The following is a 14,082-nucleotide window of genomic DNA, read 5'->3' as shown; positions in this document are numbered from 1 at the left end:
AAACAGTCGCCACCCTTTTTGAGGTGATATTCTAATGAGGGACATTGCTAACAAACATATTAACATAATGTCTCAAGGGAATTTGAGATGATAAAGCCATTCTGGAAAAACAATCTGGCAGTTATTTAAACTAAGCGCACACTTACTATGTGACCCAGCAATCACACTCTTGAGCATTTATCCCAGAGGAATGAGGACTTATGCTCACAAGAAACACAAATGTTTATAGCAGCTTTATTCATAATAGCCTCAAATTAGATGCAACCCAGATGCCCTTCAATGGTGGATGATTAACTAAACTGGTGCATTCACACCATGGAATACTATTCTACAATAAAGGCAACAAAATATTGCTACACACAATTTGAATGAATCTCAAGGGCAATATGCAGAGTGAAACAAAGCTAAGTCCCAAAGGTTCCATGTAGTTTTATGCCACATTGTTCCATTTCATAGTATTGTTGAAATACCACAGAGATGGAGACCAGGTTAGTGGTTAACAGGGATTTCAGATTGAGTGGGAGGGGTGGGTGTGTCTGTTTAAAGGCATCATAAGGAATCTTTTATTGCTGGCAGACTTTTCCAGTGTTTGGATTGTATTGATGTATGTGCTGATAAATTCACATGAAATTGTGTATATGTATAAGATCGATGCTGATTTTCTGAAGAAAAAAAAAAAGCCCGTATGTGTTTATTCTTTTTGACACAGTCTTGCTATGTGTGATGACTACTATTGGCTGATAACTTGACTTCATCTAGAATGAACTAAAACACAGGTGGCTGATTACACACCTGTGAGGTTTCTTTTCTTAATGAAATCTTCTGAGGTGGGAAGCCACACCTTCTGCTGGCAGCCTATATAAAGGACATGGAAGAAGGAAGCTTGCTCTCTTTCCCTGCTTGCTCTCACTGGCAAGTCCATTCCTTCACTGGCATTAAAGCCTACTTCTTTGAGATTCCAGTGTATACTGAAGACCAGCTGAGACATCTACGTTCAAAGGTTGAGCTGAATATGTATATTCATAAATATTATATATGCATATGTATTCATTCTATAAGTCTGTTCCTCTAGAGAGCCATCATGCTGCTTGCTTGTTACTCACGATTGCTTGACTTGACTTCTGAAGTGCTGAGGCTACAGGCATGAACCATTGCTCTGATTTCCTAATTTTGATATTATGTTCTATTCTTATGGAAGATTGTAACCATTAGTAACAACAGGCTATAGAATACACATGATGTCTCTATACTAATTTTGCAACTTTCTGTGGCTACAATTAATTTAAAAGAAAAGCTTTTAAAATATAGTTGTTTGAACTTTGAGGAAAAATTAACCAGTAGCAAGAGATAACGACGGGTAGATGCTGATTTAGAAACAGGAGTCAAGGCAGGCATGGTGGTGCATGCCTTTAATCCCAGCACTTGGGAGGCAGAGGCAGGGGGATCTCTGAGTTTTACACCAGAGTGTCATGCTCAGTGTCACACAGAGTGAGTTCCAGGATACAGAGTGTTCCAGTCTCAAAACACCAAAAAGGGTCGTGGTAGTCAAGAAAAGCATCTTCGAAAGGTGACATTTGAAAAGACCACATTAACAGAGCAACACTGTACCTCTAATCATAAACAGGGCAAGTGGACACAAGGTCTCATGTAACCCAGGCTGGCCTCGAATACACTCTGTAGCCGAGACTGCCCTTCAACTGTAATCCTCTTGCCTCTGTTCTCTAAGTGTTGGAATTACAGGTGCGCCTACTATGCGTGGCTCATCAGTAAATTCTAACCTTGCAAAATGCCTACTTTGAGGGTAGTTGTTATTTTCAAGACAGAATAGGTAGGGATTGACTGCCCATGTTCACTAGGTACCTACACATCTTGCAGTAAAGTGGGGAGAGGACTATCCTTAATGCTCACAGAGGGCCAGGGCTTGTTTTCTCAGAGGTAGAGAGAGATGCAAGTAAGTAAGGCCTGTTTGCCTGGGGTATTGTACACGTTGTTGTAGTGTGGTAATGCTATGTGTATGTGCAGAGCATGCGTGTATATGCAAGCATGTGTTTGTGCGTTCACATGTATGTGTAAGCCTGAAAAGAGCTAAGTGCCAGGGAGCAAGAAAGCGGGTTCCAGGTTCGATTTGAACCATGAACTTGACTTGTGAGCCCAGGCTTGCTCCAGTGCTCCATTTCTGGCTTTACAGATAAACATGTCTGTCATTGAATAATCTTTCCCTCCAGACATCTGTATCTGGTGTCCAGGAAATCCTGCCCTTCTCTCAAGGTCCAGCTTTGGTTCTGTCTCCTTCAGTGGGGGTGCACCATCAGTGCTGGGGTGCAAGAAAGTTTTGTGACACGAGGACAGGGCATACGGGCTGGAGGTAGAGTGAGGGTTAGAAGTTTTGCATCTGGGTTTGTGATTTAAGTCAAGGTTGCTATAAAGATAGACACTGGTAATGGACACTGATGTAACCCAATGTCTAGGAGAGGGAAATTGGAGCTTTTGGCTTTTAATAGCAGTAGTGTTGATTATTATGATAATGTATACTTAAGAAACATTCTACAACTCAATACCTCAATTTACAGATTAGAAAAAGGGACTCACCCAAGGTCACCCAGTCAGCTACTGAATGTATCAGGAGAAAGTGAAAGCTCTGGTCCAACTCTGTCTCACTATATAACTTTGGCTGGCCTGAAACTGGCCATGTACACTAAGCCGGCTTAGAAATCTCAGAAATCCACCTTCCTCTGACTTCCAAGTGCTGGGATTAATTCCAAGTGTGAGCCAGCCCACCCGGTACAACTTCAATTTTTTTGTGTGTGGTGCTGGGAGTCTAACCCAGGATACTTAGCATGCTAGACAAGTACCCTTTTATTATCATCTCCAGGCATCCCAGCCATTTATGAAATGCTTCAAAGGTAGCACCAGGTCTCACATATCACAGGCCAGTCACTTAGTCTTCATTAGGATGACGAATAAAAGTAGCACCCGCTACCTGCCAGGACTTTATGGGAGATGGGCAAATTAAAGTGTAACATAGCAAAACATGGTGGAAAACAGACTCTAAACTGGGGCAGTGAGCAATTTAACTTGGTAAAGCAGAGGACATGCTACAGAGCACAGTTCTACACAGCTCTTCAAAATCGTCAGCCCCGGATATGGGATTAGATAACATGTTTAAATTCACTCCTAAATCTGTGCCTCTTGTGTCTATCCTACTTTCTGATCCCTCTATCTTCCTAGGTCTTTGATCCCTCTTCCATCCTAGGGTGCTGTTTTCCATGATGGAGTAATCTCTTCTTAGGCAGGAGGCAGGATGAAGGGCAGATGGCACAGAGGCTCACTCACCTGATGAGTGTGCAGAACTGTAAGAACGATGGATTCCTTAGCACTCCTACGGAGAAAAGAGGGAACAGGAGAGCAGTATATCATGCACTAGGTATTTATCTAGTACAAGAAGCAACACCAGAATGTTCCCTTGGGTTGCATTCAGGTATATGGATTAGGACAGAGGGTAATCTGAGGATCTGCATGGATGCCTTGATTTTCATCATTTGTGGAGGCTGACACCAAAACCACACATATTGGTTCATACAGGTGCTCAGCACTACCTCTGGGCTGGTCATTTCTCAGATTTTCTTTTCCTATTCCTTTTTACATGCTCTGTAGAAATCACTAAAGCTTAGGTACAGTTTTATCTGTAGACTAGAAAATTCTCAAGGAAAACTACAGGCCTGAATTATAGAACTCAAAGGGCAGACAGCCAGAGAGTCCTGGGAACCATGGACGATGATTATTGGCAATTTGGTATTTAAGCAAGAAGAGAAACTCAAAGAAAAAAAACCCAAAGGAGGTCATTTGGTCATTGTGACTCATACTCAGCAGATTTGTTTTAATTGAGGGACAAAGAAATGAGAGCCAGGGAGCAACAGATGGAAGCCCAGACTCTCCAGATAGCAAATATTCAAAAGGATGAAGAATCCAAAACTCTTCTGACAAGAATTATGCCAATGATCAAAGAGGCTGTAGGGTATGAAAATTCTTTCCCAGGAATACATAATCTTTTAAAATAACTGAGTGAAATGGGAATAGTTTTCCCTGAAGGAGCTTTCTCTCTCCTTGTTGGCCTTTTTCAAATGTTTATTCAAAGGCATTCAAGGAGAGTCATGCTGGGTCTAACACCATACACCTATAATTCCTGTACTTTGGTAGCAGACGCAGAAGATCATGAGTTTGAGGCCAGCATGGTCTACACAGTAAGACCCTATCTCAAATACCACTTCCACCACCAGCAGCAACAATATGAAATCTACCTTGATATTGGTTATCCATGTATTGTCTAAGACTCCTGCTTAAGGACTTCTAGTGAACATTTCCTACATTTGTCGAGGCAAAGTCCACTGAGCAATCAGCTCCAAGATCTGGAAAGTTACCAGAGCAAAGAGATGGATTATAGGGAAAATATTCAGGGAGCAGTTCATCTTGAGTAGGGAAGGGACATTTGGTCACCTGCTCTAGTCCTTGCCAGGTCTCCCCATTCCGTTATGAAGAAAACAAGTTTTTACAGTGATTCACAGGGCTCTTCACAACCTGGACTTTTCTTCCACAATGTTCCACACCTTATCTTACCAGACTCCTGGGCATCTCCCCTGTTCCTTCTTCAGGGAAGACACAGTACTATTTTAACGACCTTTACACTAGCTCCTCCAATGGCTTTGCCAACCTCCAAGTCTTTCTTCACATGTCACCTTCTCAATGAAGCCAATAGTAGACACTGTTTAAGGTTACATTCTTCACTATTGTGCCCAGAAATCTGACCTTCAAAATCTTTATTTACTTCTTATATATTGTACTTACAATTACTTACCCTGTTCACTGTGGAGTTTCTTTTCACTAGATTACAAACGCTAATAAGCCAAGAGGTTTTGTCTCTTATTCACTGCTGTGTCTTCAATGCCTAAAGTAGTATCTGGTGCAGAGTAGACAATAATGCATATTCATTGAGTGAATGGATGGATGGTGAATGAGCCATTAGCACCTGAGTTACCAAAAGAGTAAGGTTTGTTTTTACACTGAAGAAACTCCAGAATCCCTCACAAAATTGGACTACTTTGCTCTAGGGTATGAAGGTATCCACTAGAAGCAAAGAACAACATCTGAGGGGCCTAGCTAAAAGAACTCCAGCATGTAACAATGAGGTGACAAGGGATTTCTCTCTAGAGTGGTGTGGTAGTGGAGGATGAAGGGGATAGTGTGAGGAACAGGGCAATATAAAAGAGAGTTGAACTTGAAGAAGAGATAAACCAGGGTCATTAGGGACCAGAGGTATTTGGAGCTACAGAAGATCTACTCAGGACAGAGCATTCTAATAGCCATCAAGCAGACAAGAGTCTATTGTACTGCACAGAGTGCAAAGTCAGCCTCTGAAAGCCAGGAGTATCTCTGGGAACAGGTGGGCTGTGGGGAGTAACAAAAAGATAGAAGAAAAACACTCTGAACCAAGTATAGGAGAAGAAGATAGATGCAAAGATGAAGGAAGATTACATATGGGAGATATGGGAGAGAGAGAGAGAGAGAGAGAGAGAGAGAGAGAGAGAGAGAACATCAAAGTTCCTCAAACTGAGGTTAGTTCACTGAATTTAGTCCTCACTTCTATCCTGTTTCTTATGAAGAAAACTATGCAAAAGTGTGAGCGAGTGGTATGGGACAAGGTGTGTGTGTGCACGTGTGTGTGTGTATCTGTATGCACATGTGTGAATGTAAGGAATGGGCAAAGACAGAGTGATTACTCTGAATTTATGAATGACTGAAACTTTTCTTTCTCACTGGCTCCCATCTATGGTGGCATGAATTCTGAAGACAGAATCAATCAATCAATCAATCAACCAATCTCTCTCTCTCTTTTCGTGTGTGTGTGTGAGTGTGTGTGTGTGTGTATGATTCTCAGCAATCTCTTGGCACACCCCACTGCACAGTAACTGCAAAACTTCAAAACAAAAGGGCTTGTGTGCAGAGACAATTGGGGAGGACAGAGCAGTAAGGCACATCTTTTTGTCTACTCATGTCACTGGCAGAGTAAATGAGGCCTATGGTGACCCTTACTGGCTAATACCCACAGTTGTAGTTGACCAGGAGCTCTGTCTAGAGATGTTCTTCCTCAGAGGGTTTCTCCCTAGGGCCCTGAAGAACAATGATAGTCCTTTGCTACTGATGGGACCGGGGTGAGGACACTGCTCAGTTCCTGTCAAGGCCCCAGAGGCCCCTGTTACCTGATGAGTCCTATGAACCTCTCCCTGGAGGCTTCACTCACGTCCTCCTCATTAATAGCCACAATCTGGTCACCAGCCAGGAGCTTGTCCTCAGAGGGGCCTCCTGCAGAGGAGAGGAGAGAGGCATGAGGGCTCAGAGCTACTGCCAGGAAAGTGCACATCTGGGCAAAAGCCATGGTGCCTGAGGGAGTCAAGCCAATAAAGAGAGAGAACTCTGGTGGAGGCCTGCAGATGATGGAGACTGAGGTGTGGTGGCAGAGGTGTTCTAGTTCTTGCTTCTGCCCATAGAGGACAGAGGAATGAAGAGAGAGGATGGAGTATAGCTCCCTTAGCAGAACACAGTATAAGAGCATAAGTCCCCAAGCTCAGACACAGTTGGTAAGTGCCTGACTGGCTCTAAAGAGGAACAGAAACTTGTGTCTCATTTGAGAGGTTAACTTAGGTACAATGAATGGTTTTCAGACTGCTGGAGGTGGGTCCAATGACCAGAGCAGAAGGAAGAATATTCTCACTTGAGTATGATTCATATTTATTCATATGCTTGAAGAGGGGGAATGGATTTTAAGACTTGTAGGGTTTAACTTTTTCTAACACTGAGGGATACTGTTCCTTACAAATGTGTAAACAAAATACAGGTCCCTTAGGCAGCAGGAAATTCGCCTGCTGCCTTTCCCATTTCCCTTTCCCATCTCCAATGGTGAGGTAAAGAACAGATCTGTGGGGAAGCTATATGCCTTAGTTAGGGTAAAGGGTGGGATAGAGAGGTGTCATGGGCTGTGATACCTCTGCTATCTAGGAAAATATTCTCTTTCTTTCTTTCTTTTGAAAATCTTTTTAGAGATGGAGAGAGAATAAGGAGTCAGATCCTTCATGACCTTGACTGTTATTTATGGCCATTTTAATAGGCCAGATTCCAACTTTTCTCTGTACAAAGAAATGTGCTGCCTGCTTTCCCTCAAAAACATATACATAGCAAATGTGTCACTCAAGACCAGGATTATAGGCACAGGCCTATAATCCCAACTGCTAGGGAGGCTGAGACAGGAAAATCTGAAGTCCAAGAGTGTCAGGGCTACTAAGTAAGTTCAAGGCCAGTCTGGGGAAATTAGCAAGACCCGGTGATAAGACTTTGAGTGAAGACAGTTGAGAAGTAAGAATTTGTTTTAGCCCAGCATACATGGGGTTCAAAATACAAGTACAAAAATAAAAAGAGTCACCTGAGCATATATCAGTGGCTCTGGAGCCAGGGACTCATGTGCTGGCACAGCAAGAAGGAACAGCAAGGGAATTTAGTAGGTCATGCCTCCTGGCAGCTCAGTGACTTCAGGAATTGTAGGCATGGGGATGACCATCATACTCTTTGCAGCCACTGAACTTGACTCTAATCCCGTAGTTGCAATTCACTAACTGTGTGACCTTGAGTGAGACTTTGAATGTCTCCTAGTCGCTTATCTGTTAGCTGAGAAAATGACAGTACTCATACATCATATGAATGGTGGGGAGATAAATGAGATGATGAATGTATAGTACTTAAAATCGCTGACTAAGCCAGGTAAAGCAGCTCATACCTGGAATCCTAGTACTTGGGAGGTGGAGGCAGAGCAGATCAGGAGTTCAAGACCAGTCTGAATCACACATCAAGTTAAAGGCCACCTTGAGCTGCAGAAAAGCTTGTCTCACCAATAGAACAAAAGGAAGGATACAACATAGATGATCACTGGTGGTGAGAACTGAGTAAATGGTGGTTATTGGATCTTCCATTTGCTTTATTCCTCCTATCTACTTCTGTCAAAACCAACTATTTTTGGCTAACTGTTGGTGGAATGCTTGCTTAGCACACACTAGGCCATGGGCTCACTCTGCAGAACCACATAAACTGGATGTGGTGGTGCACACCTATAATCCCAACACTTGAGAGAGACTGAGGCAAGACAATTATTTAAGTCCAAAGCCAGCCTGGGCTCCATAGTTGATTAGTTGATAGCAAGCCATCCAGGGCTGCGTAAGACCCTGTCTCCAAAACAAGTAAAAAAGCCAAACAAATGAAAATCAGTCTCTTAGGTGGGGGCTACTTTACCTATTTTCTTTCCTTCTTCAGGGATGGGATTGGGGGAAGGGCTTCTTTCCAGTCTCTAAATTCTGTTTACTTTGAAGTTACAGTAGAGGTTCCTGGTAGTCTGTTGCTATACTAAGTTTTACCTGTGCCTTCTTTCCAAGACAAATTTGATTTCTGATCAGAAGACAAAACTCTTCTGCCAAACTGCATGACTGACTCAGGAGCCTTAGGTTATCCACAAACTCCTGTATTGAATCTTGTTTGCTTGTGCCCTCCAGTTGAAGAGAGTTTACAGAAAAATATTTTTTTTTTCCTTTTCCTTTGAGGATAGTGAAATTCATCAAATTTCTGCAAGACCGGTTCGTACTCTGGCTGCTCCCTTTGACTGAGTGAGAAACCATTGTAAACATCTCAAGCCTCAGGCCTAGCAAGGGAGAAATAAAGCTCTTTTCTGTCAGTGCAGAGGAGATTCAACACAACCATGCTCCGGCTCTATTTCACTCATGATGGCAGAGCTTTCTGCTTGGGGGCAGGGTGCTCATTCCTTTTCCTATCTCCTGGGGTCCCCTGCAAGCCCAACCTGCCCCTCACCTACTCAGACAGGCTCTGAGCAAACACTTGTCCAGTTGCTTCCTAGGTGACTGACCCCACTATGCCTCAGTTTTCTCATTTGTAAAATGGGAGTGGTGCCTCTTACCTTGCTGCCTTTGTTGTGAGAACTAAACAAAAGGAACTAAAGAACATGGGAAATATTTCATCAACAGGAGCTTTTGCTACTGCCAGTCTGGCCTTGAGACAGTTGGCTGTTTTCATTTCCCCATCCAACCAGTGGTCTTGATCCTATTTCTCATTTTCACTGACTCATCTTTCTCATGAATAGTTGTCACAGCATGGAGATCAGAATGTGTGTGTGTGTGTGTGTGTGTGTGTCTGTGTGTGTGCGCGCGTGTACACATCAGAGAACAGCTTTGTGGAGTTGATTTTTTTCCCTTCCATGTTTATGTGGGTTCCAGGGATCAAACTTGGGTCATCAGGCCTGCACAGCAAGTGCTTTTATGCACTAAGACATCTCTCTGGCCCCCAGATTTTTGAGGACAGGAGCTGTGTCTTGTGCTTCTCTGCAACACTGCTGGGCTTAGAGTCGGCATTCTATAAATACTCATTGAATTAAATTGAATGGTACTTTCTCATCCAGGCTATGGCATCTCTCCTATGAATATTCAGTGCAAAGGGAAGGTTTGTTTTTATATTCTTCCCCCCAAATTCTCTTAACTGCAGTCTTTGTCTTGGACCGCAGGTCACCTCAATGGTTTGTCATTAGTTGGCAAATCTTTACCTACTCTTGGTAAATTACTCGGTAAGCCATATACTTTGATGTTCTGCTTTCTTGGAAGACAGGTAGGTATTGGAGATAAAAGCCAGGGCTGGAAGTACCCTCTGAGGGACACCTACCTGGCCTCACAGATCGAACCACCACAGGCCTCTCACTGCCAGCCACGAAGCCAAAGCCATAAATAGGGTCTCGGTGAATGGTCACTTGTCGCAGTGTCTCTGCTGGCAGCTGTACACATTCCATATCATTTGCGCTCTCTTCCTGCATCACATGACTAGGGGAAGGGGAAGATAGGAGCAAAAAAATGCAAAGGGAACTAAGGCTCAAAACCCCAGCTGGGAGGGACATCAATTATGGTTCTGGTTTATGATACCTGGGAGATCATAGCTTAATTTCCTACACGCCTTAGGACCAGCAGAAGTGATGACTACTATCATAGTTCATACTGGAGTAAGAGGGAGTTAGGGAGGAGAAGATACTTGTCTTCAGGAGAAACTGGTGCCATGGGAATTGCAAGTCACAGTCATTCTCTATGGTGTTGGGACTGTAGAAGAAGCCCACATGTACTTGTATTGTTCTGAAGTTAACTGGTATCACCTATCTTAATTGGCTATTAACTCCCTAAAGAAATCTAACTCCCCAGGGAACAGGCCACAAAAGCAGGCGAATAAGTGGGAAAGGAAATGTGAAGTCATTCGAGAACAGGGAACATCTTCATGAAGTCCTTGTGCAATTTTAAAGTTTAATGTCTATTAGGTAATATATAAAAAGGAACTATTTAGGTGGCATATATAAACAAGCGTGCTAATGTTCAGGACTATTACTTTACACAATTGTATATGATGCCAACTTATTTCACTTAATGGGACAGCTGGAAAATGGCTCCCGTTGGCCAGAAGGGGAGCTTCCTGAGGCTGCTGACAGATCTGAAACTCAGCCAAGGCTGGGGAAGAGGAAACACTTTCCTCACACCTGGGGAAGGTTCCAGGTTGTTCTCTCAATGCTCTTAAGCTCCTGAAGGTTAGCACTACACAAAGAGCTGTATAAAGCTTCTACACCAACGGTCAGGATGAGGCATACATCAGGCTGATAGGCCAGGGGGTAGCATTTGAATAAAGAGCTCCGAGGAATGTGAGTTTATAGGACAGTGGGTTTTGTGGGACACTGGGTCCCAGGGACAAGGGAGTTAGTAAGACAGGGAATGATGGTCTAGGAGGAGGACAGATCAAGCGGAGATGGAAGAGAGAGAGCCAGCGACATGGGGCTCAGAATCTTAGAAACCGGATTTGGCTCCCCTGTAGCCTCAGGATTTCAGGCATAGCAGAGGAGCCTAGGTTCCTTACTCAGTACATCTATTCTCTAAAATTAAAGTTCCATCCAGGGTCCTTCAAAACAGAGGAGTAGGAGTTAATTAATCAAAATAGTACAAGGTCTGTAAAAAAATGTGGGAGGCTTTGACACTGGAAGAGTGATGCAATTGTTGACTAAGAATTCCAAATACTTCAGGGGCAGGTGGGTTCAAGCCGCTAGGTTGTTTATCAGGAACCAACTAATTAGAATGAGCTTTTGACTATTTGTGGAGGAGGTGAGACTTGGAATAATTGTATAAAAGCTAAATGATAGTCCAGCAAAGACCTTGCAGCTAGCTCTCTCTGTCACCAGGGCTGATATGAATGCAGCTACATGTACCCTAGCTGTACCCAATACAGCCTGGAGACCTGTCTCTTATCCCCTAGGGAGGTAGGAAGGGATGCTAGGATAGGGCAAGCCTCTAGAAGGCAAATCTAGAAGCTGGCTCCCTCCCTTCTTTCTACCATAGTAAACAAATTGTCACTTTCTAACTGAAAGGCACAAAGCAGCTGGAAGATGATTTGGCTATTGTCCTGGATAAGTATTTTTGGGGGACACAGGGGCTCTTTGAGAGTGTGACCTGAGATGCTTTTCTGACTTCAGTTTCTGCTAGTAGGTGCAAGTTTGGACTTAAAGTGAGCCAAAGAACTTTGTCTTGCGCTACCATCTTGCCTCAACCTTGAGGTTGCTGCTCAAACGAGCCTTTGTCTCCTGCCATCCAGTCTTCAAGACAATAAGAAGCCTCTTCCTGGGATGACATAAACTGGTTGCCAATGTGGGTACCAAGTGGGGCAGAGTGGATGATTGAGAACCCGTTGGGATGCATAGACCCTGGTGAGGGCACCAAAGAGGTTGCAGGTATGCCAAGGAAATATTTTGTAGTGTTCTGAACTCACCCTCCATCCCAACCACTAATAATCCAGATCCTTCCCCATTTTCTTTTCCTGAAGCTGGGGACACTTCAGCCTTCAGTGGTCCTTGAGGTACCACACCCCCAGTACTGATGAAAACAGTCACTCTTGGAGCCAGAGCAAACAATGAACCAGAAGCCTTTACTAACATGTTTTGCTTTATTCTTCTTACCCACCATGGTTAGTCAATGAGTATTTATGAGTACCTACTCAGACAGTCCATCCCTGAGAACACTTAGAAGCTTTAGGCCCCTTAGCTTTGAAGAGCTACCAGTCTCACCAGTCTAGGTGGAAGAGAAAGGACAAGGGTCTGATGCATACAAAAATTTAAGTGTGATTGAGAGCAGTCGATGAACTTGACAACTAAGTCAATCTTGTACATTCGGAGAAAGGTTGAAAAAGGTCGAGAAGAAGCCGTGGAGGGTATGGGGATGTTTCTGGCTGGCCAGGAAAAGACAGGGTACAGAGAGAGAGATGGGAACCCAAACTCTCTCTTTCTCTCACAAGGGATGAAGCTATTCTCCATCACTAAAGTCATGGTTCCAGGTGAAGCTAATTCACATTTCATTCCTCACTAGGGTTGTTCCAGAGCTGAATTAACTATTCCTAACTGGGTTCTTCTCAATTCTACAAGTATCTGATGCCTCCCAGTGCCTAGGCTGTCCCACACATCTTGGGTCATGGGAGAAACCTCTATTAACAGATCCAGGAGGCCATTTTAGAATCCAAATGGAAGGTTTCCCTTTCCTCCTGAGGTCTGCATTTTTCAGTGTCTGCAGCCCAGTCCCTCTGAAATTTGCTAAGTGTCTGGAGACTTGGGAGTGTCACTGAAGGCAAGCAGTGATGGATGAGAGTAGCTCAGCTGTCCAAAGGCCATATGACTGCCTTCCTGGGGAAACGAGGCAATTTGACTTGGCTTCTGGTCTCTCCAAACAGGGTAACTCTGAGAAAATTATGAAGCAGCCAGAGCTCATGAGCCCTTCATTGCTTTACTTTTGGCATCTACTATTTACTTCCATCATTTGCTTCCAAACACACAACACCTTCATTGTGTCCCGTTTTCTACTCAATGTCTCTAAAGTACCTGCTCATCTTACACTAGGGTGGCCTTCTCCATTCAGTGATCCAAGAACAAGTTCTAGGCTTTTCCTCCTGTCTCATAGTAACAAACTTTTGGATCCATGTGCTTCTTTGCATATTGACACCTATGACCTCATTTGAGAAAAAGTACTTTCCCATCCATTATCTCCTCACAGCTGCTATCTGTCCTGCCAAAGAAGTGAAGTGACTGCTCTTCCCCAAGTCCTCAAGGTAGAAGGAAGGAGCAGACATTTTCAGAAGCTGAGCACATCCGTGATCCAGCTGGAGCCAAATCTCCTTGGCAGGCCCCGAAATCCCAGCACTACCAGCTGCATACTATCAGGCTCTGGGACCCCTGACCACCCAGAATTTCCATTGCAAGATGGCCCAAACCCTGGCCAGGCCTGGGTGCTCAGCATATATTATAATTAACCTGTCTCTGATCCTGTTCACTCTGTGTTGTTGGGGAGAATGAAATGAGATCATGGTCACAGACGAGGAGCACTTAGAAGGTTAAGTATATGACATGAATGTAGAGGTGACAATATTATGGGTAGCATTATTCAGGGTGACCAGAGGAACAGAGGAAGGGAGCCAAAAATGAACCTTCACCCAAAGTCACACCCATTCTTTTCAAGAGACAGCTTCACAATACACTCTGCTTCTTTGTTAGACAGGTAGTCCATTTCCTGGTCCAATTATCAGACAATCTGACTGCAGCTGAATGCCTTGATTTCTCTGTGGACTAACCTGACCTCCATCAATGGCCGAAGAGAAACCAGGAGCTGGAGTTCAAGCTAACAACTGTTGGTAGGCTGGATGAGGCTAAAGACAGATGAACTGACAGGGCAATGAAATGGTTCTGAGTGAATGCGCTATCTTTTTATGCTTTGGGGCATGAGGACTAAAATGTTACAGTTACATTTCCAGGCATTGGCTTTTACTTCTCCATCTTTCCTTGCCTTTGGCTCCTTTTTCTTTACATTTGGTTAGCTCCTTGGGGAGCCTTGTCGTTCTCCTTGAAACTGGCAGGATTTGGAGCCATGTGGCGCCAATTAGCCCTCTGATTCCAGTAACTGGAGCCTGACTCTTCTGGAA

General features: G+C 43.8%; 1 protein-coding gene across 3 annotated transcripts in view; it reads right to left on the bottom strand.

The window, feature by feature from the left end:
* The window catches only part of Frmpd3 (FERM and PDZ domain containing 3), a 90,416-nt gene that overhangs the window by 60,699 nt on the left and 15,635 nt on the right, over positions 1–14,082 (bottom strand). Inside the window, exons 2-4 of one of the 3 annotated variants that reach the window (XM_034485515.2) lie at positions 9,763–9,917; positions 6,255–6,357; positions 3,334–3,379 (exon numbers count right to left, since the gene is read on the bottom strand). In XM_034485515.2, the coding sequence (XP_034341406.1) occupies positions 3,334–3,379; positions 6,255–6,357; positions 9,763–9,910 (297 nt within the window). In that variant the 5' untranslated portion in view covers positions 9,911–9,917. Of the gene's footprint in view, positions 1–3,333; positions 3,380–6,254; positions 6,358–9,762; positions 9,918–14,082 lie in introns of those variants that run through there. The other 2 variants (XM_076918170.1, XM_076918171.1) reach the window with 2 other exon arrangements.

Source organism: Arvicanthis niloticus, chromosome X, assembly GCF_011762505.2.
Source record: "Arvicanthis niloticus isolate mArvNil1 chromosome X, mArvNil1.pat.X, whole genome shotgun sequence".
Taxonomy (NCBI): domain Eukaryota; kingdom Metazoa; phylum Chordata; class Mammalia; order Rodentia; family Muridae; genus Arvicanthis; species Arvicanthis niloticus.
Note: the sequence above shows the minus strand (reverse complement) of the source record. Positions and strands in the feature narration are given on the sequence as shown.